Genomic DNA, 20,216 nt, shown 5'->3' with positions numbered 1-20,216 from the left:
CCACATATAAATAGACCCATGCAGTTCAAACCCGTGTTGTTCAGGGGTCTACTGTATATATAGGGATGGGTACTATCCGAGGTTTCAGGCATCCACTGGTGGTCTTAGAAGGTATACTCCGGAATTAAGGGGGTGCCTGACTACTATACATGGTATTGCTTTATCAGTCACTTTATAGCTTTGTTTGTTTTTTTATTTAGGTCGTAAAAATTTTAACATTCCTGGGGACTTCTACAAAGGATTTTTTTCAGTTTTGCTCAAAGGAAAGCTCTGAATCTATCAAGTAGCTCTTAAAGAAGTCTTTTGTGTGAGTTATATATATAGATGTTTTCATGAAGAGGAGTGAAAAGCCAGAAGGATATAGACAAATGAGGCCTAAGACCTTTCCTGCCAGTAACTACACTGGCAGCAGCCGACAAATGCTGCAAGAAATTCGGGAATCCCTTAGGAATTTATCCAAACCATCCGATGCTGCTAAGGCTGAGCATAACGTGAGTAAAATGTCAGCTGAGGATCCGCGACAAGTCAGAAATCCACCCAAGTTTGGGATGCATCATAAAGCCTTGCTGGAAATTCGAAACTCTCTCCAACCATTTGCAAATGAAACAAGTCGGAGTACTTCAGAAGTTAATCCACAAATGCTTCAAGACTTGCAAGCTGCTGGATTTGATGAGGTAAGAATTTTTAAAAACAAAAGAAAGGGTTTTCCTTACCTTACACTACATAACACTTTTTAGGTGACCTCCTGCCCAGATGCTTCCTTTGAGAGAATTTAACTATGTATAGAAATTTGTATATTCTATCAGCAAAGAATGTTGTTTATAATTTCATTAATTATTAAAACAAAATAATTATTATTTCTTTAGCTTTCTCTGTGGTTCTGAGATTAAAAGGTGAAGTCATGAAGTCAGAGTGGAAGTGCAGGTGAGGAAAGCCACAAGTGAGGGCAGGGCAAGGACATCTGTCTGTGTGCGGTAGTTTCCCTGGTGAGGGTGAGCCGAGTGGCTGTTTTAGAAATGAGGGCCCTAAGGGGATGAAGTTTAAGCTTATACTACAGAGAAGGAAGACCGGCCAGAGACATCATTCAGCACTTAATGCTCACAGACCTCTCAGACTCAAAGTTTAACTTCAGAAAAACTAAAAATTTACTTGGTGATCAGTCTCCAAGAATTTCAAGTTTTTTTGGTGAAATTTCAGTTCATGTCAATTATGCTAAGTCTTTAATATTTACTTTTAGAACTCATTTTTAAAGTTTTCATAGTCTGTTTATTATTTAGTCATACCCATTTTGTTTAGGTTACTAATAAAATTTATTTTCCATGATTACATAGTTTAGATGAATATTTTAGATAGCAGAAATCATTTTAGGTAAAAATTGGCCATGGAAATTGTAACTAAATGTGAATAATCAAGCATTGATTACATTTTCTTTAAAAATGATAGTAACTTTTTTCCTGATTATAAAAAAGTAATATCTGTTCCCTGTTAAAAATTAAACCATATAAGGAAGAAACTAAAAATTAGCTCCACTATACAAAAATAACTACCCTTAAAATTCCTTCACCTTGTTAATATTTTAGTGACCACGTTTTCAGATATCTCTATTTAATTTTAAAAACGAGAACATAAGTATGCATTATAGTAAAGGATTTGAAAAGGGAGATTTATTACTAAACTAGGAAGAAAAAAAGATTATTCTTTCTGGCCCATTCTCTTCACTTGATTATTATTATTTCCTATTAATTTTATATTTAAGTGTTCTGAATATATTGGATTTGCACCAGAAAATATATGGGGGTCGGGGAGGAGAGGAGATCCTGGGATGTTTTCCTGGTTAGTAGTTGGAGGATTAAGGAAATGGCTTGAATGGAGAGTCTCTTAGAGTACTTTCTTCCTAATCCTTTAGCCAGAAGGCAGAGAATAAAGAGAAGGCTGAATCATTGGTCTTATTCTTTCCTCTTACATATTGCTAGGGAAAGGGAGTTTAGAAAATCACATGGCTGTAAAGGCCCTTAAGTGGTAATGTGTATGTCAGATAAATCACATCAGTAAATATGTATTTATGGAGCCCTTACTGTGTGTGAACCCGTCAAACAGGATAGGGAATCATACCAAAGATGGTCTGTACCTTTAAGGAACTGAAAAATTTTTTCTAATGTAGACAGTTTTAAGAAGTGTAAGGCATTCGTCAGTGCCCTGTTCTTTATTTGTTGGCAATAATAACAATAATTGCTTTGCATTACAAAGATATGTTAGCTTTACTGCAATCACACATTTCAAAATTGTTTACCTTATGACATTAATAGCCCCTTAAGCAAGGTTGCTTTACTAAAAGCATTTAGACATTTATCCAAATAACGAAGGAATGGTTTTATATATACTCACAGTGATATAAAGAATATGGCAATTTTACTTCTTCTACCTGCTGAATCACTCATTCTGGTAGCTTCCTATTATGTTGCAGAATTTGTTCAAGATCCTAACTTGATACTTCAAAATTCTTACCTAGTTTTCACTTTTTTTTTGCCGCACCACGCAGCTTATGGGATCTTAGTTCCCTGACCAGGGATTGAACCCGGGCCCTCGGCAGTGGAAGCACACAGTCCTAACCACTGGACCACCAGGGAATTCCTTTCACTTCATTATTTTTATCATTTCATAAACTCTAATCTATTCCTTTAAGTATGCCAAGTTCAAGGCAGTTGAAATTTTTTGAGAATGTTTCTGGTGCTCTATAAAATTAAAACCTTAAATATTTCAAGATTAATTTCCTCGTAGGAATAAATGTTAAAAATTAAGGATTGATGCATTCTTGGGGCACATAAAGCTATAATCACTGGAGTGTATTTTTGTTTCTAAGCCTGAAGAACAAAAGCATAGTAATGGGGACATAATGTTTTCTTAGCACATAAGACTTCTATTCCAAAGTTACTGATTTAAGGGTGCTCTTTTCCACACTGGCACTAAGACCCCCACTTAAGGAGCACTTGGTTGATATTGCTACCGGTGTAAAAAATATTTTAACATATAGCAATAAAATTAAGAAATCAAAGCCAGCATAATCACCACCAAAATCACAGGCTGAAATTCTAGTGCATTTAACGATATGGTTCCTACAGTGTTGAAAAAGAATGGTGGGTGTCAGTTTTCTTACCAACTGAGATAGCGCTGCCATGTGATATTAGCATAAATACAGTTACAGTTCACTTGGTTTAACCACTTTTAAAGTTAAGCACTCCCTGGTGAATTTTAATTTGGATGATTTGTATTATTTTAAATTTGCACATAAAGTGAGACTTACTAATCCTTTGTATCTCACTACAAATTTGCAAAGTCTGATTGGCATAAAATGTGACCACACTGTACCTTTTTATCAGTTAAGGATTGAGTTTGGTTGCTTTTAATAAAAATCCGAATAATAATGCTTTAAACAAAATAGTGACTCAGTTTATATAGCTAGTATCGGTTCAGTCTCTTAAAAATATCAAACTACAACTCTTCACGAATCTCTTGAATTTTCCTTCTTGGTGGCAACATGCTGTAGCACAGGTATCATATCTATTGTCTAGGAAACAGGGTACAGGAGGGACCAGCACGTAAATCAGGGATAGCAATATTCTTCCAGAAATCCTTGGTTTTTGTCTCATTGGTCAGAATTTTCATGTGGCCGCTGTAGCTATAAGGAAAACTTGTTTCAAAAAATCCTAGGAACTTTTTCTAAAAAATGGAGACTAGGTCTTGAGTAGGCAACAAGTCTCTGCCGCAGCCTTTTTTTGCTTGGCCTCAATCATCTCCAGTCATTTTGAGTAAGAGGATCATCTATCAATAGCCTGGTCACCCGTTAGTCTTATTAAGCCATTTCTCATTTAAAAATATTGTTTGAAATACTAAATCCTCTAGGACAAGTAAGTAGCTGCCTCCCTCTTGAAAAATGTGTATCAGTATACTTTTTGCATGTTAGTGTATAATTTATGTTTACATATAAAATAAAGGACACGGAACAGAGCAGGAGGACAACCCATATCTCAGCTCCAGGCGCCGTGCTTTTCCATGTTTTCTTGTTTAATCCTCACATCAACTCTGAGTGTATTACAGATGAAGAAACTGAGCTCTGAAATGTTAAATAAGTTACCAGAGTTCACACAGTTCTAAAGTGGGGCACATAAATCTCCAATCACTCGAGTGTAGTTTTGCTTCTAAGCATGACAGACAAAGCATAGTAATGCAGGGCTACTGGAACTCAACCTCTTTGGTTCCATTTGATTCCAAACTCCCTGTTTTTTCTTTCATACCATGTAGCCTCCTAAAGTCTTCATCAAATCATATAAAGTCTGAGTGTTTTTCCTCTACCATTTGTCCTATATTTGTGTCCTCATAAATAAAATTGTGTGAAAATGTAAACTCTAAGAAGGTAGGAACCAGAACTACATAGCTCTTTTACTAGTAAACACAATGATAAAGATGCTTAATAAAATATTTTAACAGTACGAAAGAGTGTTTTCCAGTATGTTGATTGATACCTTTTTAACAATCTGATAGTCTGTTTGTTTATATAAGAATGAAATTAAGAATGAGAAATTCAGAAGCATGTATCTGGGAAAAAACCCTAGAAGAAAACAGTAATACATTACATAAAGGTGAAAATATTAAAGAAACATTTGAAGAGTTTGAGGGTTTGTTTTCTTTAGTAATTTGAGATTGTATGGATTTTTATAGTTTTACTGTGCTGTATAGTATATCCTTGTAGCTTATTTATTTTATACATAGTAGTTTGTACCTCTTAATCCCCTACCCTTATCTTGCCCCTCCCCGCAAAGTAGTTTTACAAACAGGACATTAAATTTTGGCTTGGGGCCTTGTTCTTCAAAATTATGAATTTCTCCAGTGGAAGTTATAGTGTTGTTTCCTTCTTATTAATTATAAGATTTAAATTTTATTTCTGTTTTTAAAACTTCATACCAGGATATGGTTATACAAGCTCTTCAGAAAACTAATAACAGAAGTATAGAAGCTGCAATTGAATTCATTAGTAAAATGAGTTACCAAGATCCTCGACGGGAACAGATGGCTGCAGCAGCTGCCAGACCTATTAATGCCAACTTAAAGCCAGGTGATTAATCAAATTTTTTTCCTAGTCTCTTATTTTATAATACTTAAAAATATTTAAGTATATAAAATGTTTTGTCTTAGAAATTGTTAAAAGCATCACGGTAAGTGAAAGCCTCAAGCTAGAAAAATAACATTATAGTGTTACACCAAAATGAATTTGCAGATGGGGCCCTGAAGTTCCATAGGTAGTTCTGATAAGCAGCAGTCTAGGCTGAGAACTGCTTGATTGCTTATAATGCAACTGAAATAGTTTTCTTTTTAACCATAAATATAATTCAGACTATTCCTTTTTTATGTATATAATCTTATTGTAAAACGCGTTCATCATAGAACATTTAGAAAGTAAATAAGCGAAAAAAATGCTATTAATACCCACAAGATTTTGGTATGTTTTGTTTCTCAGTCAAAAACTGGAGTGGGTTTATATGTGTGTACATTGATTCTTATTGTTTAAGCAAAAAATGGGGTCATACTAAAACCTACTTTATTCACTTAGTATACCATGTATAACTTCCCTTGTTATTAAATGGCCTACAGAATACTTAGCTACAGTAAGGTAGACTTACCACATATGTTATTTAACCAGTCTCATTTTTTGACATTTGCCTTGTTTCCTTTTTTTTTTTTTTGCCATTATAGACAGCACTGCAGTAAATTCCCTTGTACCTAAATCTTTGTACATTCCTGATGATTTGGTAAAAGTAAATTTTCAAAGACGTGCAAAAAGTTTTTCTCACAGGCATACCTCATATTATTGTGCTTCACTTTATTGCACTTCGCAGACATTTCAGTTCTTACAAATTGAAGGTTTGTGGCAGTCCTGCATCAAGCAAGTCTGTCGGTGCCATTTTTCTTTTTCTTTTTTTTTTTTCTTTTTTTTTTTTTGTGGTACGCAGGCCTCTCACTGTTGTGGCCTCTCCCGTTGCGGAGCACAGGCTCCGGACGTGCAGGCTCAGCGGCCGTGGCTCACGGGCCCAGCCGCTCCGCGGCATGTGGGATCTTCCCGGACCCGGGCACGAACTCGCGTCCCCTGCATCGGCAGGCGGACTCTCAACCACTGCACCACCAGGGAAGCCCTGTCGGTGCCATTTTGCAAACAGCATTTGCTCACTTCATGTCTCTGTGTCATATTTTGATAAATATCAAAATATTTCAAACCCTCCACCAGTAAAGATTATGACTTGCTGAAGGCTCAGATGATGGTTAGCATTTTTTAGCAATAAAGTATTTTTTAATAAGATATGTACATTGTTTTTTAGATATAATGCTATTGCCCACTTATTAGACTGTAGTATATATATGTGCATATATACATATATTATAAAGTGTAAACATAACTTTTATATGCACTGAGAAACCAAAAAGTTCACATGACTTACTTTATTGCAATATTCACCTAACTGCACCAAACCCGCAACCATCTCTGTCCGAGGTATGCCTGTATTGCTGACCAGAAGGGTGTTGCCAACTTGTTTTGTCCCAGTCAGTTTAATATGAGAATGCCTATATTTGTAAATCCTAGGTATTATCCTTTTTGTATATTTAATGGTTGTGAAAATACTATCATTTTACATTCACATTTCTTTGATCACTGGTGAGCTTAAACATTTGTTTATTATTTTTAAATTGACATTTTAATTCTTTCCTAATCTTGTATTTGTCTTTTTAAATTGATTTATAAGAGGCCTAATTTTTTCATTCTTTCAGCAAATTTTTCTTGATCAACTACTATTTCAGGCCCTTTGCTTGGCATTGGATATAAAGTTCTTGCCCTTTCGTGGAGTTGAGATTCTAGTAAGGGAGCTCAAATACACAAATACATGTAGAATTACAACTATGTAAGTATGAATGAAGAGGGGACAGTTATGTGGTACTATGGACTTATATAATAGAGGGATTTTTGACCTGATCAAGGAGATGAGAGAAAACCTTCCTGTGAAACTGATACTAGAGCTGATATCTGAAGAAAGACAAGGGTTAATGGGGATGGGTTTCATGAGGAGGAGTGTTCCTATGCATGGCTTGTTTGGCTGGTTTTGATGTCAAATTCGAAGAAATGAAAGTGGCTAGAATGCTGAAAACAAGAGTATAAGATATGAATGGAGAAGTGCATAGGGGCCTGACTATGCAGGACTGTCTATTGATTTTATCCTAAGAGCAGCAGGAAGTTATGGAAACATTTCAAGCAGGGTAATGACATGATTAACTTTGTGTTTCAGAAAGATAGCTGCAATGGATGAGAACGGATTAGAGAGAGCAAAGGAGGGTGTCTGGATAGACTTGATAAGAAATACAATTCACAGGAAATGAAGGTAATTTGGACTAGGGAGATGGTGGTGGAGAAAATTGAATGAAATAAGAAAGAGATAGGAGGAGTAAAATTGACAAGGACATGGCGATAGATTGCATATGGTGGGTGATAATGGAGTGGGATGACTCTTAGGCTTTTGGTGTATAAAAATGGATGGTGGTACCTCACATTATGAAAGGGAATGCTAAGGGAGGACAGGATTTGGTGGAGAAAGATCATAAGTCTGGTTTTAGACATAAGGTTTAGTTAGGTTCATTGAGTTATCCAAGCGAGGATGTCCCATTATTTTGCAGAACTCGTTCAGGATTCTAACTTGGTACTTCAAAATTCTTACCCAGTTTTCGCTTCTTTTTTTTTTTGCCACGCCGCGCGGCTTGTGGGATCCTAGTTCCCTGACCAGGGATTGAACCCGGAACCAGGGTGATGGATGGTTCGTCCATGTGGATGTTGAAGTTATAAAATGTTGTCAGGGCTTAGGGTAGAATGCCAGAGTTATGGGTAAATGAGGGCGAGCAAGTAGGTGTTTATTGGGTGACCAGTAGAGGAATGAATGTGGCCTCCCACAGATAGCATGAGCTTCCAAAGAACTGGCTTTTTAAAAAGAGTTTGCAGAAATAACAATGATCTGGAAGCATAAATGGAGAGCAAAGAAGTGGAGTTCCACCTTTTAGCCCAGTTTATTTTTGAAGAAAACCTTGGTTGCAAAGGACTGAAAGGAAAGTAATGTCAGCAGACGATAACCAGCTTTAAGGACGTGGGGGGAAAGCTTGGAGCAGAGGTTAGTGATCGAGGGGCATTTGCTAGTTATAGAACAGAGTGTGTCTAGAAGGCAACAGTGGGAGGGTTTAGGAAGTGGAAGAACACAGAGAACTTTATGGGAGGTGCAGAGCAGTAGGGATGGCAGTGTACTTGAGGGTTGCAGAGATTTCGTCTTACCTGGTAAAAGCTGGGAGAGTGACTTGGTGCATTTGGCCTCAGCTGACTATCCGAGGAAGGTGACACCGAGCCTGTGGTCAGAGGACTTGTCTAGCTTGCCCAGAGTGATGACTTTCCCTGAAGTCATAGACCCAGGATGCTGCCCAGCCTAGATGAAATAGAATGTTAAACTGTACATTCTGAATATTTACCAGGTTTTTTTCATGTGTTATTAAATGTATTTTCTCCCAGGATGATGTTGACCCTTCAGATTTGTGGGTGTTTCTTGTTTTGTTCTGAATGGTGCTAAGTGTTTTATGTATTTAAATCTATCAGTCTATTACTGTATGTTCTCTACCTTTGTCATACTTGGGAAGACCTTCCCAGGAGGTACAAAGAGGTACCCCAATATTATCGAATGTTCACTGGTTTTCTCCTAGTACTTGTATGGTTTCATCTTTAACACTTAAATGTTTAATCCTTCTGGAATGTATTATTTATATGTATCATATCTTATACGAATGTATTTTATATATATATTTTAAATGTATTATACTTTTCTTAGTGACCAGATTATTTTAAATACTTCTGTTTTTTTTTTGGTATCGTATGTTTTCTTGCCTGTTTAATTTATTTGGAAATTCCATTAAATAGAGACTTTGTAAATCTCTACCTTATTTAGTGTTCAGCTAATTATCCCCTACTGCCTTTTTTTGTTTTAAAAGCCATACTGAAATGTATTTAAAATTAGTGTTATATCTATGAAAATTACAAATGGACACATCCTTTGGCTCAATAATGCCATTTCTAATAATTTGTCTACTTAACATATATATGAAATGGTATCTGTACAAAATTCTTCATTGCTTTTTGTGGGGGAGGGGTAAAACAAAAGACTGGAAACAACCTTAACAGCCATCAGTAGGGAAACTGATTAAGTAAATTTGGGTACATCCATATAGTGAAAAACTGTAATAACATTTTTTAAAGGTAAAGAAACACTTTATGTACTACTACAGAATATTCAGTTTTTTTTAATGAAAAGACCCAGGCACAATAGTATATATAGGAGGTATCCTTTTTTTAATTTAAGTGTAGTTGATCTACAGTGTTAGTTTCTGATGTACAACAAAGTGATACAGTTATGCATGTACATATTCTTTTCCATTATGGTTTATTACAGGATATTGAATGTAAGTTCCCTGTGCTTTCTGTTTTTTAGGTAAGTTCATTTGTGTCATATTTTAGGTTCCACATACAAGTGATATCATATGGTATTTATCTTTCTTTTTCTGACTGACTTCACTTAGTATGATAATCTCTGGTTGCATCCATGTAGCTACAAATGGCATTATTTCATTCTTCTTTATGGCTGAGTAATATTCCATTGTGTGTGTGTGTGTGTGTGTGTGTGTGTGTGTGTTATATATAAAATATATATATACCACATCTTCTTTATCCATTCATCTATCAGTGGACATTTAGGTTGTTTCCAAGTCTTAGCTATTGTAAATAGTGCTGCTATGAACATAGGGGTGCATGTATCTTTTCAAATTATAGTTTTGTCTAGATATATCCCCAGGAGTGGGATTGCTGGATCATATGGCAACTCTATTTTTAGTTTTTTTGTTGAACCTCCATACTGTTCTCCACAGTGGCTGCACCAATTTACATTCCCACCAACAGCATAGGAGGGTTCCCTTTCCCTTTTCTAGTACTGTTTACCTGTGTATTCCTAAAATATCTTACTGCTGACATTAGTTACCTTCAGTGACATTGGTTGCCCAAGGGGCGGGGTGGGTGTCCTTTTGTACTGCTTGAATTTTGAGCTATGAGAATGTGTTACCCAGTCAAAAATAAATAAAATTTTAAAAGGTAAAATAAAAGCACATACTCAAATTTGATTTTTGTGATTCTTGAAAGAGAATTATCATTTAGTAGTGTTAGAATTCCAAGCTAAATTTTTCAAAAGTAAGAGGTTAAAAAAACATGTTTTTTTTTTGTTTGTTTTTGTTTTATTCCCATAGGGAGTGTGCAACAATCAGTTAACCGCAAACAAAGCTGGAAAGGTTCTAAAGAATCCTTAGTTCCTCAGAGACATGGCCCACCACTAGGAGAAAGTGTGGCCTATCGTTCTGAAAGTCCCAACTCACAGACAGATGTAGGAAGACCTTTGTCAGGATCTGGTATAACAGCATTTACTCAAGCTCACCCTAGCAACGGACAGAGAGTGAACCCCCCCCCACCTCCTCAAGTCAGGAGTGTCACTCCTCCACCACCTCCAAGAGGCCAGACTCCCCCGCCAAGAGGTACAACTCCACCTCCCCCATCATGGGAACCAAACACTCAAACAAAGCGCTATTCTGGGAACATGGAATACGTAATCTCCCGCATCTCTCCTGTTCCACCTGGAGCCTGGCAGGAGGGCTATCCTCCACCACCTCTTAACACGTCCCCAATGAATCCTCCTAATCAGGGACAGAGAGGCATTAATTCTGTTCCTGTTGGCAGGCAACCAATCATCATGCAGAGTGCTAACAAATTTAACTTTCCACCAGGGAGACCTGGAATTCAGAATGGTAGTGGCCAGACTGATTTTATGATACACCAAAATGTTGTCCCTGCTGGCGCTGTGAATCGGCAGCCACCGCCTCCATACCCTCTGACCCCAGCTAATGGACAAAGCCCTTCTGCTTTACAGACAGGAGGATCTGCTGCTCCTTCATCATACACAAATGGGAATATTCCTCAGTCTATGATGGTGCCAAACAGAAATAGTCATAACATGGAACTTTATAACATTAATGTACCTGGACTGCAAACAACTTGGCCTCAGTCATCTTCTGCTCCTGCCCAGTCATCCCCGAGCAGTGGACATGAAATCCCTACATGGCAACCTAACATACCAGTGAGGTCAAATTCTTTTAATAACCCATTAGGAAATAGAACAAGTCATTCTGCTAATTCGCAGCCTTCGGCTACAACAGTCACTGCTATTACACCAGCTCCCATTCAACAGCCTGTGAAAAGTATACGTGTATTGAAACCAGAGCTGCAGACTGCTTTAGCACCTACACACCCTTCTTGGATACCACAGCCAATTCAAACTGTTCAACCTGGTCCTTTTTCTGAGGGTACCACTTCAAATATGACCGTTATGCCGCCTGTTGCTGAAGCTCCAAACTATCAAGGTCCACCACCACCTTACCCCAAACATCTGCTACACCAAAACCCATCTGTTCCTCCATATGAGTCAGTCAATAAATCTAGCAAAGAGGAACAGCCGAGCTTGCCCAAGGAAGATGAGAGTGAGAAAAGTTATGAAAATGTTGATAATGGAGATAAAGAAAAGAAACAGATTACCACTTCACCTATCACCGTTAGGAAAAACAAGAAAGATGAAGAGCGAAGGGAATCTCGTATCCAAAGTTATTCTCCTCAGGCATTTAAATTCTTTATGGAGCAACATGTAGAAAATGTACTCAAATCTCATCAGCAGCGTCTACATCGTAAAAAACAATTAGAGAACGAAATGATGCGGGTAAAACCTCTTTTTAAAAATTTTTAATTTTTATTGGAGTATAGTTGATTTACAATGTTGTGTTAGTTTCAGGTGTACAGCAAAGTGATTCAGTTATACATATACATATATCCACTCTTTTTTAGATTCTTTTCCCATATAGGCCATTACAGAATATTGAGTAGAGTTCTGTGCTATACAGTAGGTCCTTATTAGTTATCTATTTAATATATAGTAGTGTGTATATGTCAATCCCAATCTCCTAATTTATCCCTCCCCCCTCCTTACCCCCCCTGGTAACCATCAGTTTGTTTTCTACATCTGTGACTCTATTTCTGTTTTGTAAATAAGTCCATTTGTACCATTTTTTTTTAGATTCCACATATAAGCGATATCATATGATATTTGTCTTTCTCTGTCTGACTTCACTCAGTGTAACAATCTCTAGGTCCATCCATGTTGCTGCAAATGGCATTATTTCATTCTTTTTTTACGGCTGAGTATAAAACCTTTTAAAATGTCCATTTTTATACTTGATTATGTATTTGCTTGTTTATTTTAAAATACTGTGGTCCAGTATTTTTCTTTCTTTTTATCCTAAATATATTATCAATTATTTAAAAGTCAGTAAACATTAAGTATTTTTGATTATACCATTTTATTTTAGCATTTCATGATTTACTCAGAATTTTTTATAATAAAGTTGTAATAAATTAAGAAAAGTAAAGTTTACAGTGTGTAGTTTAGGTATGCATAATCCCTTTAATGGAAATTGGAGCAAGGGTTTTTTTCTAGAGTTTACACATTATCTTACATTTTAAAATAAACTAGAAATATCTGGGTCCCATCTCTTGATAAACTTATGAAACATTTATTTTTATTTACAGTAGTTTTTGGGCTTGGGGGCTTATTCATCAGATTGGTCTTATTAGAAAGTGTCAAGACACATCTCCTTTCAGTTATTTCCCCTTCTAATTTTATAATGTACTAGAAAAATATGTTGAAATTATTAAATCAAACTACTAAAAAGGAGATCAGAATAATTAAACACTTTAGATTAATATCTGTTGTTGATTCCATGTAGATCTCTTCACTAGATATTACGGTGGTACTCTCATTATTATTTTTATCCTGTATTTACAGTTTAAAGGTTTGGCTCCTAATCTTACATCTAGTGCTCAAAAGCCAAGAGGCTTAAATTTGTGTTAAACTTCCTTGTGAAACTTGAGAGAGCCATTCTTTTAAAATGATTTTTCTAAATCTGATTTCACAGTATAGTTACTCCTGCTATAAATTGAATTTTGTGAGGTGAGAAATACCATGATAACCTGTATGACTTATCCATATTTAGCTCTTAGGATTTCTTACTAAAGTCTGTCTGTATGTATTTTCTTAGTTTATTTTTCCTTTTTCCTCTTCACTTTCACTAATAGCTGATTTAAACTTTTATGGTGTTGGAAGCTTTGCTGACTTCTGTAGCCTCCATTACTGTGTAGGCAAGTAAGATTTTTAGAGAAATAGTTCTGTACTAAGTCTGGCATGCCACCCTTAAAAGATTTTGCATGCAATCGCGCATCCTGACAGAAGCATGAGGTTGCTATATTTTAATTAGTCTTGCATTTCTAGAATTCTACTCTACTTTTCAAATCAAATTCCTTTTCTATTTAAATTCTTTTTTTATTTTATTTTTTATTTTTTTTTGCGGTACGCGGGCCTCCCACCGCTGTGGCCTCTCCCGTTGTGGAGCACAGGGTCAGGACGCGCCGGCCCAGCGGCCATAGCTCACGGGCCCAGCGCCCCGTGGCACGTGGAACCTTCCCGGGCCGGGGCACGAACCCGGATCCCCTGCATTGGCAGGCGGGCTCTCAACCACTGCGCCGCCAGGGAAGCCCTCTATTTAAATTCTTAAGTTAATTCTTCATTAACTAGTCAAAAATGAGCTATTCATTCGTTCTGAATCCAGGTATTCCATGTCTACTTAGACGTTGGTTTTTGTTTTTATCTGTTTTTTTGGTATCTTCATAAGTCACACTGACTATTCTTTGAAACATTCCAAAATATCTAAAAGATACCTTGTAATCAAAAAAGTTGTCCCTTTTAAAAAAGGTAGGACATACCCTTTGCATTTTGCATTAGTGGTGGCTGTGAGTCCTACCCTTACTCTAATGCCCTGAGAAAGATAAAAGGAAAGACAGACTGTTAATGAGTGGTTAGATTAGGAAAGACATTCTTTTGTTCTCAATACATCAGTTTTTTAGAATAAATGAACCTGAAGTGGAAGAATTTCTTTTCATGAAGGATAAAATGAAAAGAAGACTATTTGAGGTATAGGCATTCCACAAAAAGATGCATATAATGAAAGCAATCTAATTACGTAGTTTGGGATGAATATGCATGGAGAGATAGATGAGGGTGCATGTTAACATGTTTGGCTATTGCACATGGGAACGTGTTTTTTGAGTGCATTAGAGAAGAGTAGAAAGCTGAACATTGATATCATCTTCTCCTTGCTCTCTACAGCAGACTCTGCATATACACTCACCTTGTGTATCCTGTTAACTATTTCTTATGCTGCACTTTTGATAATTAATTTTCTCTGAAGTATATTCTAGATTTCTAACATGCTTTATTAAAAATTATTATGCATTTAACCTTTAAATATATGCCTGAATTTTTTCCAAGCGATTTCTTAATATTCAGTATAGAAGATAATTCCTCATTTAATATTTAGTTTATTTGCCTAGGTTGGATTATCTCAAGATGCCCAAGATCAAATGAGAAAGATGCTTTGCCAAAAAGAGTCTAATTACATCCGTCTTAAGAGGGCTAAAATGGACAAGTCTATGTTTGTGAAGATAAAGACATTAGGAATAGGAGCATTTGGTGAAGTCTGTCTAGCAAGAAAAGTAGATACTAAGGCTTTATATGCAACAAAAACTCTTCGAAAGAAAGATGTTCTGCTTCGAAATCAAGTTGCTCACGTTAAAGCTGAGAGAGATATCCTGGCCGAAGCTGACAACGAATGGGTAGTTCGTCTTTATTATTCATTCCAAGACAAGGACAATTTATACTTTGTAATGGACTATATTCCTGGGGGTGATATGATGAGCCTATTAATTAGAATGGGCATCTTTCCAGAAAATCTGGCACGATTCTACATAGCAGAACTTACCTGTGCGGTTGAAAGTGTTCATAAAATGGGTTTTATTCATAGAGATATTAAACCTGATAACATTTTGATTGATCGTGATGGTCATATTAAATTGACTGACTTCGGCCTCTGCACTGGCTTCAGATGGACGCATGATTCTAAGTACTATCAGAGTGGTGAGTAAAATCATAAAATTTGTTTGGACATATGCATATGATTTATAATGCAATAAAATATAAGATGGTATTATCCCTGGATGGGAGCCAGAAGTCCTGGGTCAGGTCTTGACTCCACTGGATAAATGTGGGTGAATCCTTTAGACACTTAGATTTATAAAATGAAAGAGTGTGCTAGAATTAATTATTTCTAAATATCATTAACATTTTTGAGTTAATCTCTTTACATTTTATTAATTTGAAATATGTCAGACAAATAACAATTTGAAAATAATTTTTAAATGAAGCCCCATACCCACCATTCAGCTTAAGAACTAGATTATTTGAAGACCCTAAACAATCACCTCCTTTTCTTTCTTCCATAGGAGTATTTCAGAACGCTATAATCAGTTCTTTACTTTTCTCTACACTCTTACCACATATGTATATATCCCTAAATAATTTATTATTTCATTTTGCCTTCTCTTGAACCTTTATTTAAATGTAATCATTCTATATGTAGTCTTCGGTGTTGACTTCCTTTATTTGTTTGAGGTTCATCTGTGTTCCTGCATATAACATTTATTTTCACGACTGTTTAGGCTTCTGTTGTATGACTGTTATACAGCTTGTTTAACCTTAAACACTTTATGTACATGATTCTGTTTAATCTTCACAACGTCATTGTGGGGCAGAGTGAAGAAACCGAGGCTAAGTTAGAATAAGAAACTTGCCCGTGGTCAGACAGAAGATAAGTGTAAGGGCTAGGCTTTGAACTGGGGTTTGTCTGCCTACAGGGCCCATGTTATTTCTTCTATACCACACTGCCTCACCAAGATCCCTCCAAGCACTAATGGAAGTGTAAGTCAACCTAACATTTGTTGGATACTCACTATGACTAGGTGCTTTACATATTTTCTGATTTAATGCTTACAGCAATCCTCTGAGGTAAGTAGAACTGGCCTCCAGTGCTTCTTGTGAACACAAGTAGATTGACATTAAATGGATAGAACTGAGGTACTACTAGGAGTAGATCCTGAACCTACTTTAATATTCAGCTTAACATAATTTAATGTCTCCCCAGATTCACCTGAATTACTTGGGGTTCATCTTACAAATATGATTCTTAGGCTCTGTTCCAGTCTTCTGATTGAAAATCTCCACTGAGGGTAGAAATTGTATTTTAATCAAACGTCCTAGATGATTATTACAGTTAGGTTAATTTCAAATATTTTTTTTCCTAGATGGTTTCATCCAGTCATGGCTTTAATTACTAGCTGTACATCAATGACTTCCAAATCTCTCTTCAGAAACAGCCTCTCCCTTTCACAAGGATTCCTAATAGATCTTTCAAACTTAACATTGCCAATCAACAACTCTTACTTTCTCCCCCTCCATATTTGTTCCCCCTCCCTTTTAGTAAATTGTACTGCCACCACCCATCCTTGATTCTTTCTCCGTACACTCCACATCTGATCCCTCAGTAAGTCCTGCTTACTCCACCTCAGAATATATCTAAATATATCTTCAATCTGTTCACTTTTCTCCATGTGCACCGTTACCATCACAGTCCAAACTTCACTGTAATAGCCTCTTACCTGGTCTCTTTTTCACCCTTGTTCCCCCTATAATCTATTCTCTATACAGCAGTTAAAGTTTTCTTTTTTAAACATTTATCAGACCTTTTCATTCTCTTGCTTCACACTCTCCAGTATCTTCCTGCTGCACTTCGAGGAAAAAGCAGACCATTTCTTTCGCTCGCACACCCTTGTGCACTGGCTCCTGCTCTATTTCCTACCGTTCTCCCCTTACGAACCACACTGCTCTTCTCTCTGGTGCTGTTGGGATTGTGTGGGTGCCTTGCTCTGGTTTTCAGATGGTTGAGTTCCTCTTATTTTTTTACAAATGTCACCTCAGTTGGTCTTCCCAAGGCACCCTAGAACATTTGCCATATCACCACCCCATGTTGATTCTCTGTATGGAATGCATCACTATGTTTCTTATATATGTATTTGTTTGTTGTATTTCTCCCCTACAGAGAAGCTGCCTGAGAGGAGAATAGTGTCTTTATTATTATCATTGTCATTTGCTGAATGAATGAAACACAAATCTAATTTGTTTGCAACTTTGTCCAGAGTAGTATTGCAGAGCAGTCTGAGTACCAAATTCTCAATCCTACCTACTCAAATGATTTTTACCGTCATCACTTAATATTGAGTAAATTACTGCATCTTAGGCTTATTTTTCTTAGTGTAAAACTTATCCTATTGATATTTCAAGAGTGTAGGCTCTAATTATTAATAAACACCATCAGTTGACAATCCCCCTGATTGTCAACAAGGGGAAGCGTTGTTAACTCTGAACTATGACGTCAAAAGGTTAAACAGACTAGGTTTACTCTTGTTGCTTTTATTTTTTTTTTTTACTATACAGGTGACCATCCACGGCAAGATAGTATGGATTTCAGTAATGAATGGGGTGACCCCTCTAACTGTCGATGTGGAGATAGACTGAAGCCGCTAGAGCGGAGAGCTGCACGCCAGCACCAGCGATGTCTTGCACATTCTTTGGTTGGGACTCCCAATTATATTGCGCCTGAAGTGTTGTTACGAACAGGTAAAACGTCTGTTTCATAAATAATCTCAGTATGCCTTTAGACCAGCTGAAACTTACATTAGAATATGGCTCGTTTCAGGCTTATAATAAAAGTATTAATTTTACAGTATAAATTGTTGATTTAATATTAATTTTGATTGTATTAATTCTGAGCACTTTTTTTAAAGTGCTTATGAATAACCATAACTTTGGTATCTTATTTTAGGCTATACACAGTTATGTGACTGGTGGAGTGTTGGTGTCATTCTTTTTGAAATGTTGGTGGGACAACCTCCTTTCTTGGCACAAACACCATTTGAAACACAAGTGAAGGTAAGGTGTAGAATCTATACCAAAAGAATTGTTACGAAGTCCCAATACCATACACCTTTATCAGTCCTTTACTTTGAGCATCTTAATGTAGAATTAAAGAAAGAACTTGTAAGGATACAGGAACCCACTAAAATTCCATGAGTGAACGTTTATCTCCATCATATCACTGTTCCTCATTCATACACTACATTCATATTTCATTCTCATAGAAGTTTTTAGTACCTTTTGAAGATGTATTCCAGTTTACTCTTACTACTGGCTGCTGGCTTTGTTTCCTTTCATGCACATTCTAGCCTCAAACTACTAACAAATGTCTGTATCTCCCTGGCACTTAAATGAAAAGTTGCTCACAATTTTGACCATAAATTGTCCCATTAAAAAACCCTTCAGTGGCCTTGTCTGTGGGTTAAAGTCCAAATTTGTCCTCAGTTCCTTTGTTCGTACCATTCCCTCTGTCTGGAATGTCCTTCTTTCTCTCCCATGTTTCACAGCCTTCCCCCTTTCTGGTTCACTCCTGGTCATTTTAATCATTCTCTGAGAATGTCTTAAGATATCATATTTTCTATGATGCTCTCCTCAGGTTACAACTTCTGACATTGCATTTAATACATTATATTTAAAACTTCTTTTAGAATTTCTTTTATTACAGGTCTACTGGTAATGCATTCTTTCAGGTTTGTGTCAGGTTTGTTTGAAAGTGTCCTTATTTCCCCTTCATTTTAATATATATGTATATCTGTAAGTATATGCATATGTATAAATACATGTATATTTGTGTGGGTGCTGTGCGTGTAAAAAATTGAATGCTTTCTCCCTAATTTCAAGAACAAGGCAAGGATGTCTATTCTAATGAGTCTTACTCAACAAAGTTCTGGAAGTCTTAGCCAGTGTAATACAGCAACAAAAAAAATAAAAGGCATAAAGATTAGAAAAAAATTAAAACTTGCTTTATTCACAGATGACATAATTTTCTATACTGAAAATCCCAGGGAATCTGTGCAAAACTCCAAAAAACTAATAAGTGAGTTTAGCCAGGTTGTAGGTTATAAGGGTACTATGTAAAAATCAATTGTATTTCTATAGTCAAGCAATGAACAAATGGAAAATGAAATTTTAAAACAATACCATTTACAGTAGCTTCCCCAAAATGAAATACTTAGGTATAATATTGGGTCATATTATACCTATAATTCTATTAGGTATAAATCTAATAGAACATGAACAAGATCTGAATGCTAAAAGTTACAGACTCTGATGGAAAAAAACAAGATCTTAATAAATGGAGAATCATACTGTGTTGATGGATTGGAAGACTCAACATAGTAAAGCTATCAGTTCCCCCAAAACTAATCTACAGATTTCACTCAAATCCAATAAAAATTCCCAGCAGGAATTTTTGTAGGTATAGGTGAGCCAATTCTAAAATTCATATGGGTAGGCAAAGAAACTGATAACAAAACAGGGGGGGTTTTTTAATTTATTTTTTATTTATTTATTTTTGGCCATGTTGGGTCTTCGTTGCGGTGCGTGGGCTTCTCATTGTGGTGGCTTCTCTTGTTGCGGAGCACAGGCTCTAGGCATGCGGGCTTCAATAGTTGTGGCTCGTGGGTTCTAGAGCGCAGGCTCAGTAGTTGCGGCGCACAGGGCTTAGTTGCTCCGCGGCATTTGGGATCTTCCCGTGTCCCCTGCGTTGGCAGGCGGATTCTTAACTACTGCGCCACCAGGGAAGTCCCACAAAAACAGTTCTTTAAAAGAAGGACAAAGTTTGAGGAATCAACTACTTGATTTTAAGTCTTACTATAAAGTTACAGTGGTCCAGACAGTATGATATTGGCAAGAGGATACATGCACAGATAATGGAACAGGATAATGAGTAGGGAAATAAGACCACACAAATATGGCCATTTGTTCTTTGACAAAGGTACAAATGGAGAAAGGATAGTATTTCAACAAATGGTGATGGAAAGATTGGTCAGCCATATACAAAAAATACTGATTCAACATAAACCTCACACCTTACACAAAGATTACCTCAAAATGAGTCATAGATCTAGATAAAATATAAAGGCTATACTTTTTTTTTTTTTTTTTTTTTTTTTTGTTTTTTGGGGTTTCCCCTTTAGGTTC

General features: G+C 36.4%; 1 protein-coding gene across 1 annotated transcript in view; it reads left to right on the top strand.

Annotated features, from left to right (window-relative positions):
• The window catches only part of LATS1 (large tumor suppressor kinase 1), a 42,006-nt gene that overhangs the window by 13,311 nt on the left and 8,479 nt on the right, over positions 1 to 20,216 (top strand). The window contains exons 2-7 of the mRNA XM_024747868.1: positions 201 to 674; positions 4,963 to 5,110; positions 10,363 to 11,876; positions 14,600 to 15,182; positions 17,595 to 17,777; positions 17,983 to 18,089. Coding sequence (XP_024603636.1) covers positions 333 to 674; positions 4,963 to 5,110; positions 10,363 to 11,876; positions 14,600 to 15,182; positions 17,595 to 17,777; positions 17,983 to 18,089 — 2,877 coding nt within the window. The 5' untranslated portion in view covers positions 201 to 332. The remainder of the gene's footprint in view (positions 1 to 200; positions 675 to 4,962; positions 5,111 to 10,362; positions 11,877 to 14,599; positions 15,183 to 17,594; positions 17,778 to 17,982; positions 18,090 to 20,216) is intronic.

Source organism: Neophocaena asiaeorientalis, unplaced genomic scaffold (genome assembly GCF_003031525.2).
Source record: "Neophocaena asiaeorientalis asiaeorientalis breed wild unplaced genomic scaffold, Neophocaena_asiaeorientalis_V1.1 scaffold123, whole genome shotgun sequence".
Taxonomy (NCBI): Eukaryota; Metazoa; Chordata; class Mammalia; order Artiodactyla; family Phocoenidae; genus Neophocaena; species Neophocaena asiaeorientalis.
The sequence above is the reverse complement of the archived record's forward strand: the minus strand, read 5'-3'. Positions and strand labels throughout refer to the sequence as shown.